This window comes from Gymnoscopelus braueri (assembly GCF_963280865.1).
Source record: "Gymnoscopelus braueri genome assembly, chromosome: 1".
Classification (NCBI taxonomy): domain Eukaryota; kingdom Metazoa; phylum Chordata; class Actinopteri; order Myctophiformes; family Myctophidae; genus Gymnoscopelus; species Gymnoscopelus braueri.
The window spans coordinates 18,510,152-18,533,461 of NC_137603.1; the positions used below are offsets into that span (position 1 = coordinate 18,510,152).

Here is a 23,310-nt window from a genome sequence, read left to right on the forward strand (position 1 = left end):
TTGTGGAACAGAGAGAGAGAGACAGAGAGACAGAGAGACAGAGAGAGAGAGAGAGAGAGAGAGAGAGAGAGAGAGAGAGAGAGAGAGAGAGAGAGAGAGAGAGAGAGAGAGAGAGAGATAGAGATAGAGAGAGATCTTGTTGAATTGACATTTGTACTTATTCCCCCTTTGGCTCAGAGTCTAATATTGCACAGTGGGAGAAGGTTTGCAGGATCCACTGTTACAGCGACATAATGTTAGCTGGCTGGTGAGAAGCGTACACATCCGTGCACACAAAGGCACACGCACACACAGATGAAGACCGACACAACCACAAAGACACACAAACACACAAAACGAAAATGCATTCCCCTACATTTACGCCACATATTAATCAGCAGCAGTGTCATTAGTGCCGTCTCTTAACAACATGCAAATGAGAGTCATAAGTGGTGTCACTAATCGTGTCGTAGAAATCATATTTCATGCTGTGAGTGTCTTTGTTCAGAGCTCATGATCAAAGGCCACAAACAAATCTCTTAATGTCCAATTAGAACTGTGACTGATGGCTATGTGTTTGTGATTGTGATTTGGCTGTGAGATCTGAGAGAATTGCAACGGCTGGATATATTTAATATGTAAGATATTAATGATTGTTGCGGATTGTTTGGCAGGATATCTCTGTTCAGTGCGAGGAGTTTCTTATTGTTTCGAGCATGGCATTTTTCACACAGGGATATAATCCTCAGTAATTACCCCCTCCTCTCTTGTCTCTCTCTTTTTCTGACGTCCAAAATATATTTTCCAATTCATTTTGGGCAATTTCTTGAATAATTTGAAAAATATACCCTCTCCCCTTCAGGAAGATGTTATCGCCTACTTTAAGCAAATCTGAGGCTGTCTCTGCCAACTACTCTCTACTTTCCCCCTCAAGTAACCTTTTTCTTGTCAACTTAATGCATCTCTCTCCTCTCTCCCTGGATGAGGTCCAGGTCTCTGCCAGAGGGTGTAGCCCCTGTCCTCTCAGCCCCACCCGCTCGCCCTTTCTCTAGAACACTGGTTCTCAACCTTTTCAGGCCGTGACCCCCCAAAATAATCATGTGAACTGGGGACCCCCCCACTCTGACAAGCACTTGGAATTGTAGGAGTTGAGACATTACATTTAGTATCGGTTCCACCGATAAATATTGTGAAAATAGCAGATCTATAAGCTCAAAACGTAAGCTTGTAGATCGGCTATTTTCACAATGTTGGCCTCTTTCTTGTATTGTTTGGCAATTTGGCCAATGTTTGCCCAGTTTTTATAGTATAGTTTGTTGATTACTTTTGATGCAGTTTTTTCAGGTATTAAAAAGGTCTTAAAAGTCCTTAAATTGTAATGTAGTGCCTCCCCAGCAGGACACATCTTTACATTTTTTTTAAATTACCAGTAAAAACAACAACATAACAAAAAAAACACAGCAATGAGGTGGGATTTCGGGTCACATACCTTAAATCAATTCTATAGGTTGCTATAAAAACCCACCGTCTTTGTTTGATTTAAAATAACTCCACAATGCTAAAAATGACTGGCTGGTGTGTATGGTGTGCCGTGTCCAAATGCAAAATGTGTGCAAAAACGTCATTAAAAGTCATTACATTGCAGGTGAAAATGTAAATTGACAGATGGAGAAATATTGGGATATTGGGATCCACACACGCTCACAGAGGCAGAATCTAGCAGCAATATGCTAATTCCCATCAAAAATAGTAGTTTTTCCAAAGCATCGTCACTGACAGGAATAGAAATAACAATAAGATTTCATACTTCTCATCAAACACTTCTCTCTGCGGAACGCGAAAAAAGTGTCAGCCCCATGATCCGTGTTTAAAATCAGATTTTATTATTTAACTTCTCCTTCTTATGCTTCTATTGACACACATTCCCTGTCATTTAGCCTCTCTCACAAAACAGTGGAGCGGAGGATAGAGTGGTTAATAATTAAGCAGGCACTTAGATGTGTAACCGTGCCTACTGCATCATGCATATCCAACATGTATTTGGTTTGTCACAGCACGGCAAACACACAGGCTGAGAGTCACAGAGCCAAACAGTGACACACATGCGGACACACGCGCGTGCGTGAGCCGCAAAGAGGAAATCGCCATTTTCAATGAATGCAGCCATTTAAGGGCTTGATGTGAAAAAGAATACAAAATCCCATATGTGGGATTATTTTGGTTTTAAACCGGATGCAACCGGCAAGCTTTTCCGGACCAGTTGTAAATTCAGTCACTGCCCTGATTTGTGGAAAGACTGACAGTTCCTATTCGCGCATGCTTTGAATTTCGCTTTACAGGTTAATAATAGGCCAACTTGAATTTTCCAGGCAGACCATTAAATTAGCAAAATAAAAGGATCCCAAAAAATATAGCTTCAAGCAGGTGAATATTACAGACGTCGAGCCGGACGTAAATACTTCACACTCACACATGCACATACACATCTGTCATGTCTACACATAACTGGGTGCTTGACAGATAAATAACATTCACTTTCATCAGATTTCTGCCTTGGAATTTACTGTGCACCTTCACACAGAAGATGGTTTTGGTGACCCCATGCCCATTCCTTTAGTGCCACCCTTAAGGCCAAAATGTCCACTTACACACAAGGCTTTGTGTGTAAGTGGACATCATTCTGAGGAACATTGTAAGTCAGCAATAGAAGCAAATGCAGACCGTATAAGTATGTTGGAAGAAAGTGGGTGCACCAAACAAAAGTATAATCCATTTAGTCAGATGATAACTGCTGGAGTCTGAACATCGAAGACACATTTCTAACAGAGTAAGAGGATGCTCACCAACACAGGAGCTGCCATCAAGCAGGTAGGAGCCATTGTCATGGAAACCGCTTCTGCATTCACAGTGGTACCAACCAGGTAAGTTGACGCAGCGAGAGTGGTTGTGACACTGGATGAGACCCTCCATGCACTCGTCGATATCTGTGAACACACAAACACGAAAAGAATATAGAGAGCTTAGACCTCAAGAACAGACGTTAAATGATCCATAAGGAATCAAACTGACTGCATGACAATGGACAATATTTTGACAGAGATTGCCTCCCATCCACGAACATGGCGTTCAATTGCGTTTGTTGGAACACCCTGCCAAGCCAGATGCAGGATTTGAAACCCCAGTCTCTGTGGTGGTGGGCAGGAACTTCACACCTGCGTGTCTAGGTTGTTACCATGGCTTCTTCCACTTTGGTGGAGTAGTAAGATCATGTTTATTCCAAGGTTGATGAAGATTAAAGGGTACAGTTAAAGGGCAAGACCACATTGGTAGAGGTTTGGGTTGTGTAGTTACCTTGCCATGATGTAACTCCAAAAGGTGGACAAGAAATCTAAAATAATCTCTCCATTGATTAGAAATTGATCATTAAAAATATGCTCCTCATGTACGGTAAACAGCTCTCAAAGTCACTCTTTTAGCACATAAACGAATGCAAACAAAGTTGATTCAGACAATACATAACATAAAAAAAACCAGTACTGTTTGTTTTTATAATAAATATGACTTCCTGTTGATTTTGCTATTTTTATTAAGAATAAAATGCGGACTGGATCCGCGGATCCGGGTCTGCAAATCTTCAAATAGTAAAATCAGCAGGAAGTTGACATTTTTATTTAAAAAATAAACAGTACTGGGTTTGGTGATGTTCTATATTGTCTGAATCAGCTTTTTTTTGCGTTCGTTTACGTGCTAAAATAGTGACTTTGGGAGCTGTTTTACCGTACAATGTAAGTCAATGAGGAGCATATTTTGAATTATCAATTTCTAATTAATGGAGCAATTATTCTTTATTTCTTGCCCACCAGTTACATCATGGCAAGGTAACTACACAACCCAAACCTCTACCAAAGTGGTCTTGCCCTTTAAGGTTACATTCACAAAATCATGGCATATGTCTTCATGATACAATAAGCATGTCACTCAGTACTCTATGGGTATAAGTAACAGCAATACAACAACAACAACAACAACAAACAGCACAGAGACAGCACAATACTTTGGCAGCCTTTTTACCTCCTTTTTGGCCATCCCAAGTTGTTGAAACCCTCTAACAACCAGTCTGTGGGTATGTCCTAGTCTGCCAAATATATATATATATTTTTTATAAACTTCACCTATAGCCCAGCTCTGAGATGGTATGTAGAAGTGACCTTGGTCATAAAAGCTTCCTCTAGGCTAGGGTCAAAGGTGCAGGCTATCTATAATACAGACAAGACACTTCTCTTGACTCCTCATCAACCACAACAACATCTGGTGTATTAGCTGTCAAAGATGTGTTATCACAGAGGTGTAGAGTTGACACACACACACACACACACACACACACACACACACACACACACACACACACACACACACACACACACACACACACACACACACACACACACACACACACACACACACACACACACACACACACACACACACACACACACACACACACTCTCTCTCTCTCTCTCTCTCCACGGAGCTTTCCAACACTACAGTAGCCAAAGAAAGAAAGCAGCAGAACAGTTCAGAAGTCTGAGTGTCACGTTAACTCAGGGCTAGATTTATTATTCTTTTTGTGCCATATTGCAGACGCATTCTGCACCTAGAAACTAGTACTTTATGAAACCAGTGCACCAACCTAGAAACACGGTTTACTTATCATTGCATCCTGTCAGCGCACCTTATGGGTCATCACGAAGTGCACCTCTTTACTGTAGGCAGGCATTTAAGAGATGATCAGGCGAATGATGGGAGGAGACATGATAAAATGAGATTGGTTCATTACACTATCTTTTGGATTTACAAAGCATGTGAGGGTAGGTTTAGCTAAAAGGCAGGTGCAAATTAGCGTAGGCAGCCTGATGCACAGAGAATGAAAAAGAATAATAATTAGAACATAGTATAATAGATTTAGCAGTCTAATAATGACTTTAAGAAATCAAAGACGACCTCCCACACAATGTTCCCATCTGGCAATAAAGCTTCTTGCAACTCTGGCTTTCACCATTTGGCATCTGAATAAATATAATCTACAAGAGCAACACATCTGGATGATCACAGACCACATTGCCCTTTCTGTCCCACATAAATGTGCTGCTATGACGCACGCACGTTTTCTCACATCCAGTGGCAAAGGTCAATGCCCAAAACAAATGTACAGAAACATAAAACACAATTAATGTTCAAGTCATCTGTAATACAATAATACTTGTTGTTTGTTTGGTGACTTCAAATGCATTCATTTTTATGAGAAATAGTGAAATAATATTTCTCTCATTTGGAGTAGCATTGTGCCCCTCCCAAACAATTTAAGCAACACTGAATTTAGTTGTTTATTGGGGTTCAAGCCGGGGGGGTTGAAACCCTATTGAATTTGTGCTGGCTTTTCTCCTTCTACCAGGGTTCCTGCACCATTTTGAAAGTAACATTTTTTCAATAGCTTTGCAGCTATTATTCTTGAGCTTGTTGAGGGCTCCAAATTTCACCATTTCACTGCATCTTCAAATTAAGAATGCAGATAGAGTAGAAGGCGGTCCCATGCGCCAATTTTATAATTAGTTACTGCCCTAGTAAATCAGATGTTAATTTGACTCGCTTTACTAGCGAAAATTGGATTTTAGGTGGAGGGCAATTTGCACTGCACATTTCATGAACAGAAATCTGGCCCAGAGAGTGTTCAAAAGGAACCTTACTCAGAGTTACACTGACACTCAAAATGTTGCAATGTAGTCTTCTCTCTATACCAAATGATACCCTTGACCATTTTAAATTTGTTACAACAGTACAGTATAACAGTACAACAGATTGCATTGTTTTACAGTTTTAAATTGAGACTTGGTTTTGGGCAAAACATGAAAAGTGCATTTCAAACATAATATATTGTAATTTTCATTTTCTCCCCATGGCATTTATTGTAATTGATTCTCTAAGCATATATTGTTTCTTATACCAAGCTTTAGTTCATTAGAGTCTTTGTATTGATTCGACTCCCTAAAAATCCCAATACACTGTGCTGTAATGTACTATTAAAGTTGTTGTATCTTTATTACACGCCTTGGTTGATTGCCCTATTCTGATTTGTCATCACGACTATCATCTATCAAAATAGGCAGCAAGAAGGGATAGAAGGAAAGAAGAGTGCTAGGGGGTGAGGAGGAGTCTAAAGAAATGAGTCTTCAGACTGCAGTGGGAAATGGGGAGGTTCAAGTTCTGGGTCAGACATTGTAGCAGCATTAAACAATTTGTTAGAAACACGCACGCACGCACGCACGCACGCACGCACGCACGCACGCACGCACGCACGCACGCACGCACGCACGCACTCAAACATGTATGAACTCAATAGCAGCAGTACACCAGTAGTACACCAGTAGTACACCAGTGTTCCCATATAATTTATAGAATACAGAATACCGATGCCGACTCCACATACAACAACTGCTGGCTCACTGAGAGGGGACATTTCCTAAACACAGTTCTTATTCCTACATATGTGTAGAAAGATAATCTCTGAGGTGCAGTTGGTCTCCACTTGACCTGACTTTTGACCTGAGAGGCTGACAGAGAGCAGGCATCCTGGCTTCTGTCACAGCGTATTATACTGTGTCGCTTACAGTATGTTTACCACATATCACTGTATTTGGCATCTGTCACAAATTACATCACTACAGCTATCTCTATGTGCACGTGTTTGTGTATGCACGCATGCATGAACTTTTCTTAGTAAGAGTGAATGTGTTGACAGTGTTGCTAATGAGAACCTGGATGTTAAACAGGCTAATACCAAGCATTTCAACAGCCATGTGGTGTGGACATTAAAGGTTAACTAGGTAACTTTGAGCCTAAATTTAAAAAGAAAATGTTTTTATGTATTTTGTATTTTTTCCCTCTATCAGCCACTATATAATTACGCTGGGGTGTTTTCCTGCAGAAAGACACTTCCCTCTGGCTGTATTTTGGTTGTTCCACTGTTTATGTTGACATTCCACTGTTTAAAGGAGAGATCCGGACATTTTAAGTGTTATCTTTGATGTGTCTCTTATCACTCACCATCATAGAAAGGGACGTTGAGTTATTTCAGAGAGTCCTGTGTCGTCATTTTTTCGACCCCCTCCGTTGGCATAATGGGAGCCCTTGTATGAGTGAAATTCGTCTATCATAACCGATGCAAAGTTATTTTTTTCTCTACTATTGCTCATTGTAGAGTCTCATGATACTTAAACATGCACTGAAAGTCCCCGACAAGCTAACGCTAATGCCGAACGAGCTAACGCTGGTTGCTTGTTTCTCTCCCTGGCAACACCGAGTTGCCAGGTTCTGGGAGAGAAACAAGCAACCAGCTTTCAGAAAAAATGACGACACAGGACTCTCTGAAATAACTCAACGTCCCTTTCTATGATGGTGAGTGATAAGCGACACATCAAAGATAACACTTAAAATGTCCGGATCTCTCCTTTAAGTTGACATTCATCCCTTGCAGGGACGCCTCTGTCTGTGGAGGGAGGGGGAGTGGCCGGAGCTCTTAATTGATCCCTTTGAACTTCAAAGGGGTTGTGCACTGAGTTGATTGATTGGGCCATAAAAGTGTCAAACTGGTTATGTGCTCGTTAGTGCTCTCTCTAACCAATGAATGCATCAAAGACAGCAATCACTTTGATACCTGTCAGAGAGGGGCGGGGGGAGGGGGAGTGTGTGGGTGTACACACACACACAGATCTGCGATCTTACCTAGTATACCTTTAAGCACGTTCGCCTGTGCACATGTGCCTGTGTACATACGTGTGTGTGTGTGTGTGTGTGTGTGCGTGTCCGTGAGTGCGTCTATACATGCCATTTGTGTCTGTATACGTGCGCACGTGAATACATGTCTGTGAATACAAACTGTACAAATACAAGGGATATACATACTGTACAGCTCCTCCTGGTATATGTGTTAATGCATACACATTGAACTTCAACTGTGAACTTCAACTCTATCAGAGCAGGGAGCCTGTATCAGTTAGTTAGTGTTTGGCTTTCAAATCCCAGCAACAGTGAAGAATAATGCCTGTGAGTCTTTAGAGTGGGGCTTTGGTCCGATAAACTGCCCTTTGTAGTGATCATAGGAGTTTTAACAACGGCACGGTCCTTGTTTAATAGGCTAGGAGAACCATAACTCCATTTCCTCTCAGCAGGCTGTTCACGTAACACTCTCCTCTATTGCCTCCCTTGCTCTATTTGCCTCGTGGAAAGGAAGCAGAATCCACATTAAGGAACAAATGCTAGATAGATTTATATTTTTCAGAGGGTTTTGTGGGTTACAGTACATTGGGATAGTGAAGTGCCACAATAACGAGGACACACTTGAGCACCCGCACTTTCTAAAAGATTCTTTTAGCGATGCTAATGTAGCCAGCCAGAGTTGATCCTCAGGGGCCACCGTAGGACAACTATCTGCACTATCCACTTCCTCATTGGCAATCAGTGTGATTATTTAAAATGCCCTGCAGTCTATTCCAAACATAGGCTGCTTGGTGGTTACTGGCTGTGGGTCTGGCGACCTGGGTCTCTTGTTGTATTTATTCTTTGCTGTGTCGGGGTGAGTAATGCTGCATCAACCCATTAAGGCCTGAGTCTGATTCTTAAAATGTTTTCTAAATCCTAACAGTTTTTTGAAAAAAATATAAAAAAATATTTTTCACGATTTTTCAAAAATAGCAGATCTACAAGCTCATAGCGCGGCACTCGGTGCCGCGCTATGAGCTTGTATATCTGCTATTTTTGAATAGCCAATGAAATCGAAAGTGACACAGATGTGTTCCAGGTATCAATGGGTTAATGATGTGTTATGTTCTGGTATTTATAATGACATTTTCTTGCGTTGGTTCGAGGCCCGTTTCAATTGAAACGGGTGAAACATAGCAAAGGCCGCCACTGAGTGAAATAGCATGGATTGACATCCGTACGTACTGTACATAGACGACTAGAAAACCCGAAAAGCCGCCTATAAGGAGCTGCGAATCCCCTCCATTGACTTTGTTACGTTTTGGACCATGTCGGAGGCGCGCAGTCTCAAGCGAACTGGAGCCACGAGAGGGACCGCCGAGCGAGCTGAAGCAAGTGAGTTGCCGGCCCTAACGTTGCAACGTTCGCTTGAGATTGCGTGCACCCTTTTTCACAGTGGCGCTTTTGATTATTTTCTGCATGCTGTGTGTGTGCGCTCTTGCTGTGTTGTATTAGGCTGGGCATAGAATAGTAGCCTAGCTTAGCTGCCCCTGGCCCTGTTAATTGTCGCCCACTGGCCAGAAGACTCTGCTTGTATCTGTAGCATTTATTGTGGTTTCCGATTATACTACATAATGGTAACTGTACATTGTTAGCTTACTATTGAAGGTTTTGGATTTTAACTAGGAATTGAATAAATATTGTCTTGTGCAATACACGTGACTACTAATACTTCTGTGATCTTATAAATAAATGTCATGTATTTGGAGGAAACTCACGTCTCAGTCTCATTGTTCAAACTTGTGCATGTTGGAGAACCCGATTTTCTAGAGGTATTCATTTCTTCTATTTCCTTGATACAAACATCATCAAGGTGGCATAATCTTACATTTGTTATTAAAAGTAAATTCCTTGCCACACCAGGTTACACTAACATGATTCTTTTAACACATTGAGTGCCATAAACGGTCCGGACCGTTTTTGAGAAGCCAAGCGTCATGTGCCATAAACGGTCCGGACCGTGTTTGAAAAATATATTTTTCCCACGTGGGGCGCTCTAATGAAACTTTGGGATCATCCAAGGAGTCTCCGAGAAGGAGAGGCCGGATGTCGATCCATGTCAAAAAATGCTTCCGGACGGCCGCGCCAATGTTAACTCCTTGACTAAAAGCTTAATATCTCCATTTCTTTTTAACATGGTGGAAATGAGCCGTTTTCGATCGGCGATCACTCTGCAATGGAGGATCGCGTTAGAAATATTATTGTTCCAGGCGTTAGTCGGGACCCTCCGCCGTCTCGCACGCACGCTTTGTTTACATGCACTTCCGCATCGGGGCTTCTACAGCACGAAACATATCAACGTAAGTGGATGGAAGATATGCTGGCACTGATGGTACCCTATTTTAATAAACCTCTGGCACACAATGTGTTAAAAAGAATCATGTTAGCATTGTATGATTTATATGTTTTCATATGATATTTATGAAGCTTTTAATTTCCTAATTGCAGAGCGGTCGGGGCAGTCTGAATGCCAGGGTTCAGCCGTGTGCGATCCTAGAAAGCTCTTCCCCTTAGGAGGACCTGCAGTGAATGTCTCTCTTTAACCCTATGGCAGGAGATAGATTGGCAGGATAGTACAGCCTCGCCTGCTCCAAATAGTCATCACTCACCTTGGCTCCGACACTGAATGCTGCCTGCTGCCAGCACCACTAAAATATGACCAGTGGTGACTTCTATCTACGAACAAATATGACCTCAAAATGGAATCGAATCATGCCTGCATCAGATAGGCCTATATTGTTCTTCATCCTGACTGAACTCTACACATTCCCAGTAATGAGGAAACCTACACTCAGACCTTGACAATGGGACACTGAAAAGAGTCTTCCTCCCTTGGGAGGATTAAAGAAAATTCCAGGTCTTCTTAACAAAGGTCAGAGCAAACTGTCTTTATGGTACATTGTCATAAAAATATATTTAATATTTTCATATGTTTATTGGGAAGTATTGAATGTAAATACAGGTTTATATGTACAGTATAGGGTGAAAGGAATTGTGAAAGGAATTGTATTTATTTATTTTTGGGAGCTAAGTTAGCCACAACACGTTTAAGATAATTGACTTAAACCATCACTGCTACTGCAGTCATCAGCAAACATATGCATATAATATGTGAGTCAATCAACACTAATGGAAGATCATTGGTACCGTATGTATAATGTACAACAGAGGCCCAAGGCAACTCCCTTGTGGGATGCCACAAGAAGTAATTATTATTTTTAAATAGCCATTTACATACCTACAGACTGCTTTATTATGTTTGTCATGGACAACACAATTACATTGGACGAACCAGATGCATTGCTTAAAGTGTATATAGTTTTCAACACCTGTCCACAGGAGGCTTTTCTAAAATGCAAATAGGATTTCATCCAATTGATAGAATTCTGACCATGAAACTTGTGGATATTGGCCAAAAGGTGATATGGTGCCAGAAACACAGCAGCACTATTAAAGACCTTGGCAGAAGTATCTGTACTGAGCAAATTTTTTATTTTATTAATTTGTTCACACAATGAATAGACCAACAGGAAAATAATAAAGAGGTAGGTAGATGAGTGACGGGTCAATAACTGTTTGCTATAAAAAGCAAGCAAAATGTGACATCCTAATGATCAATCATAATTAAATAAAACTATTTTTTTCTCTTTACTCAATTAGGCAGTTTCAAAATGTATAACAAGCACTGTAATGACAGGCAAACTTTCTAAATTAACTTAACACCTTTTCTGAAATGCATAACCAAAATATGTTTATCCCATTAGTAAATGCCACAATGAGAACATACTAAAAGCTATAATAAGTTCATTATGACATATTTAAAAATAATTGCAAGGCGGTCCTTTTCCTCTGAGTCTGACATCATTGCCAAAAACGAGAATACTGTAAGTTAGCTACAGGCTAACAAACCCTCCTGTTTCAGTAGCCTCTGAACTTTTATACACCAGAGCCTGCAATGAATTTGACCGGGCGTGTCCACTTAAAACTAATTAAAATGCCTTGACACAATTTAATCAGAAATTTTAGGACATTATACAACATCTGAAAACATCATCCTACTGCCTTGATATTCAGCCAACAGCCTTTAAAAAATGCAAACTGCAGTCAGTTCTTAAAAGAAGAACAAACAATAACTAATTATATGCCAATATCAAACCTCTGATATCTTGGAGTCCGCATTTTGACCACACCACAGCACAGCTACTGCTCTTTTTAAGGTCTTCAATGACATCCACAGACAGATATGGTCGATCACAACTTAGTGGGACTTTCTGGCACAGTGCTAAACTGGTTTGAATCGTACTTAAAGGACAACTTTTTGTAATTACACATCTGCAGGTCCAAGTGGCATGCATAGTTCCACAAGGCTCCATTCTTGGATCTCTTCTGTTCAACATCTACATGTAATTTTCTTGAATTTAACAAAGACAAAACCGAAGTAATTGTTTTTGGAACCAAGGAAGAATGATTAAAATGCTGTGCTCAAACCAGAACCCAAGCCAGAAATCTTAGTGTAGTCATGGAATCAGACCTGAATTTCAATAGCCACACTAAGACAACTACAAAGTCAGCTTACTATCCCCATAAGAATATATCTACAATATGTAAGATATCTATATATCTATACAGTATATATAAGATTTTGAAAAACTGGTCCATGCATTCATCTTCAGTAGAATCGACTACTGTAATATCTCACATTTCTCCCTAAAAAAAAATCAGACTTAAAAGCCAAGAAAGTGGATCATATCACTCCAGTTCTTAGATCTTTACACTGGATCCATCTCTTTCAAGTAATACAAAAAAATACTTCAATGGAAACCCACATTATCATACACACAGGAGAATGTATTCATTCACTAATTTATATCAACTAAATCATGAAAGGTACAAGCGCATGATTCCAGATGAAACCAGTCGAGTTACCATACAGTATAACTTGTGTACATGGAAGCAAATGCAAAGGAGGAGGAATGTTTCGCGGAAATAATATAAAAAGATGTGAAATCACTACACTGTGGACTGACTAGATAATAATAATTGGAGGTTGATAGAATTAATTATTACAAATTATTGAAAAACATAACAAGGTGCATAACTACAGTAGAGTGTGGGTGCAATAGTTGGCAATAAATAGCTTTAGGCTAACAGTATGACACTCTCAGAGAAAAGGTGACAGATTTACCATGTAGGCAATTACAGTAGCAGCCTGAAAACCTATAAGAGCAGAGTTGACTCTGTGTGAACAACCCCCAACAAGCAAATAGAAAAGCAAAACCACGGACCCCCATTACATTATTAGAGAGATTCCTTGTCTGATTTCTACAGTTTCATACCATTTAGGACAGAACATCAAAGGTTTACATCTAAACCTTTGGGTCAAAACAGTTAACTAATTCATGTATTCATTACATTATTAACTTCTAATAAATGAACCCCCCCCCCATTCACGTTAGAACCCCTGCTAGACGCTATAAAACTGGGGCCTTGTTCAAGTTTTAGATTGTATGTTTTCTTAACTGATGTTGGATCAGACTGACTGATGTGAAACAAAAGATAACTCGAGGGGATTTTCCTGCTGTTAACAATATTTATAGGCATAAGAATAAGATTTAGCACTAAGAATGTGCTGTGAATTTGCCTTGGAGGACCAACACCTGCTATTGCTCTTTTTTTTAAACACCCTATCCATCTCATAATAACAACTATAGGTCTATTTATTTGGACATAATAAAACCTCATTTCAGGTGCGCACAGTCAATAATGCCCATAGCCCAGTCGTTTCATGAAGTCATTTGTCTCCCAGTGTGTGTGTGTGTGTGTGTGTACATACTGTACATGAAAAAGCCTGTCCCTTTCATTCTATGTAGCAGCAGTGATGTGGACAGGTGACCTTCCTTTGGTATCTCTCACACACACACACACACACACACACACACACACACACACACACACACACACACACACACACACACACACACACACACACACACACACACACACACACACACACACACACACACACACACACACACACACACACACACACACACACACACCATCAATCATGGTTACAACCAGGAGAGGGAGTGCAGCCAGACTCTATTCCACATTTCCCCGTTTCCTTCCATTATGATGCAAACGAGAACACTTAGCACTATAAGGCTCCTTCTTTTGTCCCTGAATATGGATTTTATTTTTACAGAAAATATGCCAGGGCTTTATGAAGGACCCACTGCCTCATGTGAAGGGGTCTGACTTTTAGCTCAGAGAGAGAGAGCGAGAGAGTGAGAGAGAGGGAGAGATAAATAGGAACTAATCCACCCACGGTTACATAATCCCTTGACTCTGTGAAGAATATTCTTTCTCAAGAGCTTCACATAAATTGCACTTATCTCAGCCTACCTAAGCTATAGTACCATTATCACAGGGATCATTTATTGTTGGCCATCCTTTGGCGATGCCACCAATAATGCACGCGCTTACCCCATGACCGTGGCTTTCTGTAATTGAAACCCACTCAGTTCCAGTGTCACATCAGCTACTTCTCTGCCCACCAATCCTGGTGCTGTTCAGTGAGGTGGGTACGCTTTAAGATTAATTGTGAAAGAAAATGAGTAGCTACTACCAAACTTTGTTAGTTAGTATTTATAGCGTCTACAGGTGCTACTGGAAATGCACTCCAAAATGAAAAGCCTGCCACAAAAATAGGCCGAAAAAAAAGAAGGGAAAAAAAAAACAGTCTGGCCCATATTGGAAGTGGCTTCCTGTCTGTGAAACGGTGCGGTGAAGCTCCTTTGGGGGAGGCAGTATTATGGTAAAAACAAACACAAAACAAAAACCCAGCTGTATTAGGGCAGGCGGATTGGCATGAGGTGAATCGACAATTTCTGGAGGCAAAGTGACATGTTTGGTATTTAGGGGACTCACTGTGCACCGATGTTGGAGGAGAGGTGGACTAGGGCAGGGATTCCCAAAGTTGGGGTCGCGGGGTGGGGTCGCTAAATGATTTTGGGTCATAAAAAATATTAAAATTAAAATTCTATATTAACAAGATTATTAACAGTACAAGTAGTAGGCCTACAGTCAAAAGTCATACTAAAATACATTACAAATGCGCACTGAACGTGCAAGTTTATGTGCATAAATTACCTCCAGGTTAGGTGGGGTCGCGAGTCAATGGCCGCATTATTTTGTGTTCGTGGGCTGAACAGTCTGGGAACTCATGGACTAGAGGGTGTGTCACATATCAGAAGTTCACTGCAATTTTGGGGTCAGCCCCATCTGCTGCCCACCTGCTTGGACCTAGTCTACGAGTCACGTGCTTGTCTATATGCTATTTTCGGCACACATTAGATGGCAGATGTGCATGCACACTAATGACTGCTCCACAGACATCTTAGGCAGAAGGCTGCTCAGGGTGTGCCTTGGAGATCCACGGAGCAGTCTTTATTTTGTGTACTTTATTTGGCTATATTAAGATGAATTGGGCTCATGTAATGGGCTTTACACTGAGAAACGCTTCTCATAGGGCCGGCGTCAGACGTATTCACTGCATTCGTTATTTCCTCCCAAGGTAATCTTACATCAACTGCTCTTTGCGGTCTGTTTGAAGTGCTGTATATTTGTTGTTTGACAACACCGCTCTCACACAAGGACAGTCAGTTTACTCTTGGGAGAAATTACAGTACTGTATGTGTCCAAGGCTTTTCTTCCATTACACTGTGAACAGCCAATATTGCTCTAGACCTACGTTTTGAGAGGTCAAGGATCATAACGAAACTATTCTTAAAGTGATCACATGTACCTGTGGCACACCACGTGGACAGCTTTTAGTTTCTGGACAACCAACTGGATTTGCTCTTGGCACTGCACGCCCTGGGTCATTGGCGAGACACACGCCAACTTTGAAGTCAATCAGTGACCAAGCAAACATCATGTGGAGTCATGTACTGTATGGCGGCTGCAAACAATAAAACTCACTCCAGAGAGAACATCGTCAGAATTCATTACAGGGAATTCTTATAATATGTCAAGCCTGTACAAACGGAAGCTCCTCTATGTGACACTATAACATTATGTTTGTTTCATGTAAAAGTTTGGGTAACTTTTGGGACCATGCTGCTCTCACATCTCAGTTCAATGTGGAATTCACAGTGAAATTGTCAAATATATTGATGGGTCTTTTAGCACACCCCATAGTGAAAGGTAGAGTGTAAAACATACTCTCTCGCCATGCCTGTCGGCCTGGCGGAGACAATTAGATATTGGAAAATACACACACATGGTTCACCACCCTGTCAGTTTGCTGAGCCTGCCCCTAGATTTTTTTATAAGAAATGTGCTCAGTCAGATTACAAAGTTGTCTAGCTGGTGTGCAGCTGCCAATGGGAAGTCGTCTAGGATAAATGCAGAGCCCCTTGTCTCTGCTCCCATTGGGTTTATATTTAGCTGCTTTTAACCTCTTTGCGAGCTGTGGTATAGTTTACTTCTCCTAGTTTTACTTCTCCTAGGAGAAGTCAGTGGGACAGAGAATTGTTTATTACACCGAAGACCCTAACAACAGCAGAGGCACTGTGTGTGTTTGATTGAGAGCGCAGGGGGCTGAGTGAGACGGAGAGAGAAACAGAGGAAGATAGACTCGGAGAGAGACATGCACAGAAAAAGGGACATATAGACAGAGACATCTAGATAATGAGAGAGACAGAGAGACACACAGATTGAGACACAGAAAGAGAAAAACAGAGAGAGAGAGAGAGAGAGAGAGAGAGAGAGAGAGAGAGAGAGAGAGAGAGAGAGAGAGAGAGAGAGAAGTTGTGGAGGGAGAGAGACATATTGTACTGCAGTAAGTCAGAAAAAGCAAGCTATCTCTAGCAGCCCCAGGCTGCAGCCAGAGGACCATCGGGTGGAGCCTCATTAGTAGCATGTACAGTAGTTCATATTCTGTTCTCTGAGAGACAGGGAGAGAGAGACAAAAAAGGCATTAGGCAGTAGGAAAGAGACATACGCGCATGCACACGCACACACGCGCGCACACAAACAAACCAGAGATGGGGCCTCGAGTTTGAGACTTGGACTTGCCCCTCAAAGACTCGAGTTGAGACTCGACTCAGACTCGAACTCAAAGACTTGTGAACAATCTTTATTTCATGTTTTATTTGACGCATTAATGAATGACATATGCCCGATATCATTGTCCTTTCCTTGTCTCGCGCAACGGGATCTCCAGTGCGTGCTGCCAACCGGCCTCAGTCTCTGCGAGGTAAACATGGCAAGCACAACAGCTGCTGTGAGGTGCCTTTCATGACATTTAATTATATAAACTTTTAGATTAAACAAACATGTTTAGCTCAGTATCAGCTATCTAACTTTTGTTAACTTGTCATTTGCTTAATATTTTGTGATCGGATCATCCGTGAGAGTATGTTTTTGAAACTTCGGGTGTTTCAATGTCGCACTGCTGTCTCGTTAAACGCTACGTTAATGTTCATTGCTTTAACGTAAGCTATATGTATATGTCTATGTTGACCACGTAATGTTACAGGCCAAGGCTACAGGCTCATTTGGTTACCAAAATGCTTAGTATTTGTATACTCTGTCACGCCTCATTGTTTATGTGCCCAAAAGAACAGATTTATAAGCTGTCGACACGCCATGATGCAGTGTGTTGATAGCTTGTATGTCTGTTTTTTGGGTAGGCGACGCACGTTACGCGTCGTAAGCTACAGTATGTATATGTTTGAGAGGCTATGATTGATGTAAATTTACAGTACTAGATTATTGCCTAAGTTGGCAGTTGTCACAATATTGTAGCTCTGTTCGGGACCATTATACAAAGATGGATGTTGCACTTTGCGAACGGGGACACTACTTGGACATAACTGTGTCAGAGTGTTACTTCAGAGATGTTTCCTCACCCCTGGAAATGAATCCATTAGAATGGTGGAACGTTACACACATGTATTGGTCTTGCCCACAGTTACAACGGTTCTGGTCACTTGTGTTTGACACCCTATCGGAGGTTTTAGAAACTGCAACCCTGTCCATTGCTAGCTATATTTGGCACACCATCAAACCCTTTACAATTTTCGAATCGAAAGTTAGAGATCATTGCTTTTGCAACTCTCTTGGCGAGAAGAAGAATATTACTAGCTTGGAAATCTCCAAAACCACCCTCTCACTCAATCTGGCTTAATGATGTGATGTACTTCTTAAGCCTAGAAAGTTTTTAATTCTCTCTCCGAGGAACCACTGAAGGCTTTTTTGAGTCATGGAGACCTTTCATTGAATATTTTAATAACCAGACCTATCCAGCATAGAATGCTCTGTGGGCTGCAAGTGTAGTGGACAGTGGATTTCAGTGTCTCTCCCATGGGTGTATATGACACAATGACAATGACTGTGACCCATGACCTTGCTTGTTCTTTTAATGTATTAGTATTTATTTTCTGTTACGTCGTTGTCCTGTATATCTATATATTATTATTTATTTGGGAGGGATTGCATGTTGTCTCTTGGTTTGTCTTGTGATGTGTAAAAGAAAAAGAAAAAAGATGGGGGTGACTTTACATGTAATGACTTTTGCCATATGCTATTTAATTATCCCCAATAAAAAGGTATTATATAAAAAAAAAAAAAAATGGTGGAATGTTGACAGCCAACGTGAGTACATTGTGCCTCTCCTGAAACTGGCTAACTTATAGCCGTATGCTACTGTATGTGACTGTGAGTACTGGCGGGGATGTCCGTGGCTGTAGGAGCATTCTCGTTGCTCTCAAGAGACAGCACAGCAGTGGGCACTAGATTTATACCCAAACACATTGACACGTTAAACTTCCTTAATAAAACATATGTAACTAACCTACCGTATGTGAGCCTGTGCCTACCACAGTTGAGCTGCGCTTATTAAGACGCAAAAGGAGCCTAAATGAATGTAGCCTGACTATTCTGATAAACATTCATTCAGTGCATTTTTCATTTCAGGTTGGGTATGTGGATCATCATAACTGTATTTCAGCCTTTGGCTAGTTCAGATAAATAAATAATTAAATACATTGAAAAAAAAAAAGGTTGAGGCCAAAGACTCAACTCGAGCGCAGAGATTCGTGGGCATCTCTGACGCACGCACGCACGCACGCACGCACGCACGCACGCACGCACGCACGCACGCACGCACGCACGCACGCACACACGCACACACGCACACACACACACACATACACACATACACATACACACACACACACACACACACACACACACACACACACACACACACACACATTCATATTTACACTCTAAATTTTAAATGAAGACTGGATTTTGCTATGCAGCCAGAGGGATATAGAGATAGGGACAGAGAGGCAGTAACAACTCTCAACAGTTTGACCTTGAATCCCCTCAACCTCATTTCCCTGATTGGTTAAAAGAGAAGCAACATAACAAGTTTTCAAATGAGTGCTGTCTTTTTTTAACCCACTCTTTCATTTGCAAGTTGTGCTCTTTTTACTGCTCCAAGGAACAGAAATGAAAAACGAAGGCGCTAACACATGGGTAAAGTACCTGCCCACCGACCATGGAGTCTAGGGGTTTGAATCCATTGCAGTGCATCTGGCGCCTGTCAGTAGGGAACGTCGAGCAGGAGGAGTAGGACTGAGGCACTACATCCTCCCTGTGGGGGTCCTCACCGGCAGGTGTGAGACAATAGAGTATAACAGCAGTGGCAACACAGACATGTGTGGGGAGGAATTGATTGTCACAATGACTTAACTGGGGAGAAAAAAGTGTAACATTTTTGGCTAGTCTAAATGTATAAATAAAAGAAATTGCCCGAAAACACAATATTTTACTAAGAGCAGGGAGACAATATTGCAGTAGTCCATGGCATAAAAGATCACCAAATTACATAAAACTAGTCCATACCCGGTCGACACATCCGTGGGGGGATATGCGTACATGATCTGGCAACCCATAACCATGGCGACTACAAAAAAACGCGAATAAACAGCTGAGATTTGGTGAAATAGAAAAACGGGCTTCGGTGTTAGGTGCACATGGTAATGGTCAATGGCTGTGTGCAATTTTGGCCTCACCACCGTCCATGACACCGTGACAGAGGTTTGTCAAATTATAGGAAGATACACTGTGCTAATGAATTGATTTGATCATTATAATATTTTTTTACTTCAACTGGATCTAATGCTTAACAGAAACCTGCATATTTCCCCTTTAATTTCTTCTTTACATCCTCCTTTACATATCATTTTTCTTTGTTTAATTTTGCTGCCTTTTGCTTCTACTGTCTTTCTCTTTATCAGCTGTAAACTGCAGGAAGGACTTCCTGTAGCTCTAGGCCAGGCTCTGATTGACCGAGAGACCTGGACCTGGATCTGGAATGTTTTGGAAAACAAACATGTCTACTTTTGTTTTGTCAATTGGCTGTATTGCCAATAATCTTTGCTTCCGACGGTATAAATAGAAAAATAATTGGTCCATTTTAGCGTGGCGCAGTAGTCCGCAACCTTATTAATGTAAAATAAATTGCTTTTTATTTTGAACATTATGCTGGGGGTGGAACACAAGAAAAGAAACTGGTTCTGCTTTGAACAAACAGATACAGAATAAATACAAATTGTTTATAAGCCCTGGTCTGACTACACCTGCTGCAGACAACAGCATCAGAAGGAATTAAGTGAGAGCATATTAATGAACTTAAATACTTCTGGTAGATGTATTCTTTTTTATTTCGTTTTTGTTTTTGGAAGTCTGATTTATTATTGCACACCAGTGTTTGTAAACTGCAGGAAGGAAGTCCTTTAGTGCGCATTGTGAGCTTGTAGATCTTTGTGTTTGGGTCCAAACAAAAATATTGTGGGATCAGGTGGTGCTTAAACTTGGAGCCGACGGTCAAAAATCAACTGCTGGCGGAACGAGTTGAAACCGGGAGGAGGTAGTAATGAATCAGAATCAGTCAGTCAGAAATCCAGCGGGAGTGTGATTGAGAAAACAGTCCAGCGCAGGGCTCTAATATCTTGCTTGTGCTTAGTCTGTGCCTGGATGATGTATTTCTGCTTTTACATCAAACACGGTTGAGATACTGCTGTGCTGTGATTGATTTCCTTCTGTGAGGAACAGCGTGCGGCCAATTGCATTTTAGGAAAGAAAAACATAAAACATCAACAGCGAGCTGACTTAAAAGTAACGACTAACGACAGTCTTTCTAGAAATGTAGTGGAATCAAAAGTACAATATCTGCCTATCAAACTGCTATGTCTGGTTGGTGTTGTAGGATGCAGGACGCATGGCCTACTCTTTGTCCTGTACGTTGCTTATTAAGTGGAGGAGAATCCCACTCCATGCTTAAGAGGCTGTTTTAACATTTAACATTTAGCATAATTAAACAAGTAGTGGCGGCCTTTGCTATTTGGAAGTCTGTTTCAGAAACCAATTGGAACACAATGCACTCTTTCAAACCATCCAAGACTAACAAATGATTAGGCTTATTCCCACTCCGCTCACATGCTCTCAACTGGTCGCAGCATCATTGAGTTGAGATCCAGCTCATGATCTGTGACATTTGTCATTCTCCTCTCTTCTGGCTCTCTCCGTTGTGGTAGTGAAGCAGAAATACTCATCATAATACCATAAAAAGGTCAATGGTGACTTTGTTAGATGTTATAATGATTACTTTGTTGGCGTGTTCTTCCTCAGTACACACAAACACAACAACTTTGTCTTGTTAAGGTATACTAAACCAGGCATGTTTTACAAATATGTAATATGAATATGTAACCAGAAAGTTCCAAGAATATTTACATCTCAAGTATGTACTACATACAGTATGCATGGTGTCTAGTTTGCTAGGAGATCAAAACACGTGCACTAATTGTGTTTTATTAAACAACGGTTCCCCAACCCTCACAGTCTGCTATGTTACATAATGGTAAAGGTGAAATCTGTGGGTGGCTCGTAAAGCAGGCTCATAAGTCTGAAAGTAGCTGATGTATTGGAAATCCTATGAACGATGTTGCCAAAAAATTATAATGTGGATCTCGGCATCCACATGGGAACGGCGTGGCTCTCGGACCTCATGTGGCCAGCCTCTGACATCAGTAATCTATGGTGTATCTGCGTATGATACATATCCGAACGCCATTATTAAATAAAATAATAAAAAAGGGGGGCGGGGGAAAGCACTGAGATAGCCTACTGTACTGACAGCATTATACAGGAGAGTTGGTGTGGATCGGTCCGGCAGTTTGCGGGATTAGCTCTGGATAAACACACACAGACTGGCCCTCTTATAGAAGGCTAGCCACCTACACAGAGCCAGCTCTACGTTTAGCCAACAATCATTCCCTCTCTAAGTGCTCGGCTTCTTATTACACCTGGACTGCGGCGAGTAACACTAGGAACTGCATTGGGAGACATTTGGTAATGAAGATGGCCCGCGGGAATATGGAGCCTCGCAGGGGCATCCTCTGGGAGAACACGCATTACACGCAGGTTATCACCAACTATTAAGACCCTCCTGCGTGGGACTTCTTGTGGTCTACAGTAGCCTGTACTGAATGGATACAGTTACAGATTCAGAGCTGCGCTACTGAATCTGTCGGGAGCCCCGTTCAGAACGAGTGAGCGTTAGCCTACAAGTGGGCGTGCCTTCAGATCAGGAAGCAGGCCGCGCTTTACCCAATCAAATGTAGTGGGCGGGATTTACATCTGTGCGCTCGCTTCCCACTGGAAACAAACCCAAACTCATTTAACAATAGCGTCCTCAGAGCCGACAAAACCACGGAAAGTTAGTAACATTTTAACTTGCTCTTTCATCATAGAAACAAGTGGGCTTATAACCAAAACGATCCATGTTCTCTGGGAGAAATGGTGTTAGTGTTCCGTGGAGAAATATTGTTAGTGGGAATGAAAACATAGGCGCACCACCGGAAGCGGAGGGCTGAGGGCAGACCAAAACCCCGGTTTCCAGTCAGCATAGGTCTAGTTAATCACTCCCCCCAGAGTCAAATCAAAGGTAAAAAACAGCAGAAGGCGCTGTTTTTCCTTTTTTTTTGACGATGGGTTCCCAGATTGCATCTCATATACATGCATATATGGTACACATACATAAAAACATACTGCAGACACATGCTGTATGAAACCAGTCATGTACATTCATACTGTGCAAAATGCCTTCCTAACTGCCTATTCCAATTATACTGGTACTCTCTGGTCTGTGACTCCGTTTGTGCGTGTTCCATGGCTGATCGCCTCTTTACAGCGAGACTAAGAGATATGTGGAGTGGAGAGGAGAGAGGAATAACGGAATTATGGAACGTGAAAGACAGCGAGCGAGATCTTGATACAGTAAAACAAGAGCAGGAGAAAGAGGTAACAGGACAGTGGCAGAGAGAGAGAGAAAGTGGGAGATGGTTAGAAGAGAGAGGTAAAGAATATGGAGAGAACCTAAAGAATGACAAGAGTGAGTGCACAAGAGGGAGAGGATGAGAGTAGCGATTCTTA

General features: G+C 41.5%; 1 protein-coding gene across 1 annotated transcript in view; it reads right to left on the minus strand.

Moving 5' to 3' along the window:
* The window catches only part of LOC308082649 (protein kinase C-binding protein NELL1-like), a 302,553-nt gene that overhangs the window by 19,880 nt on the left and 259,363 nt on the right, over positions 1-23,310 (minus strand). The window contains exon 16 of the mRNA XM_080424542.1: positions 2,823-2,963. Within this exon, the coding sequence (XP_080280668.1) occupies positions 2,823-2,963 (141 nt within the window). The remainder of the gene's footprint in view (positions 1-2,822; positions 2,964-23,310) is intronic.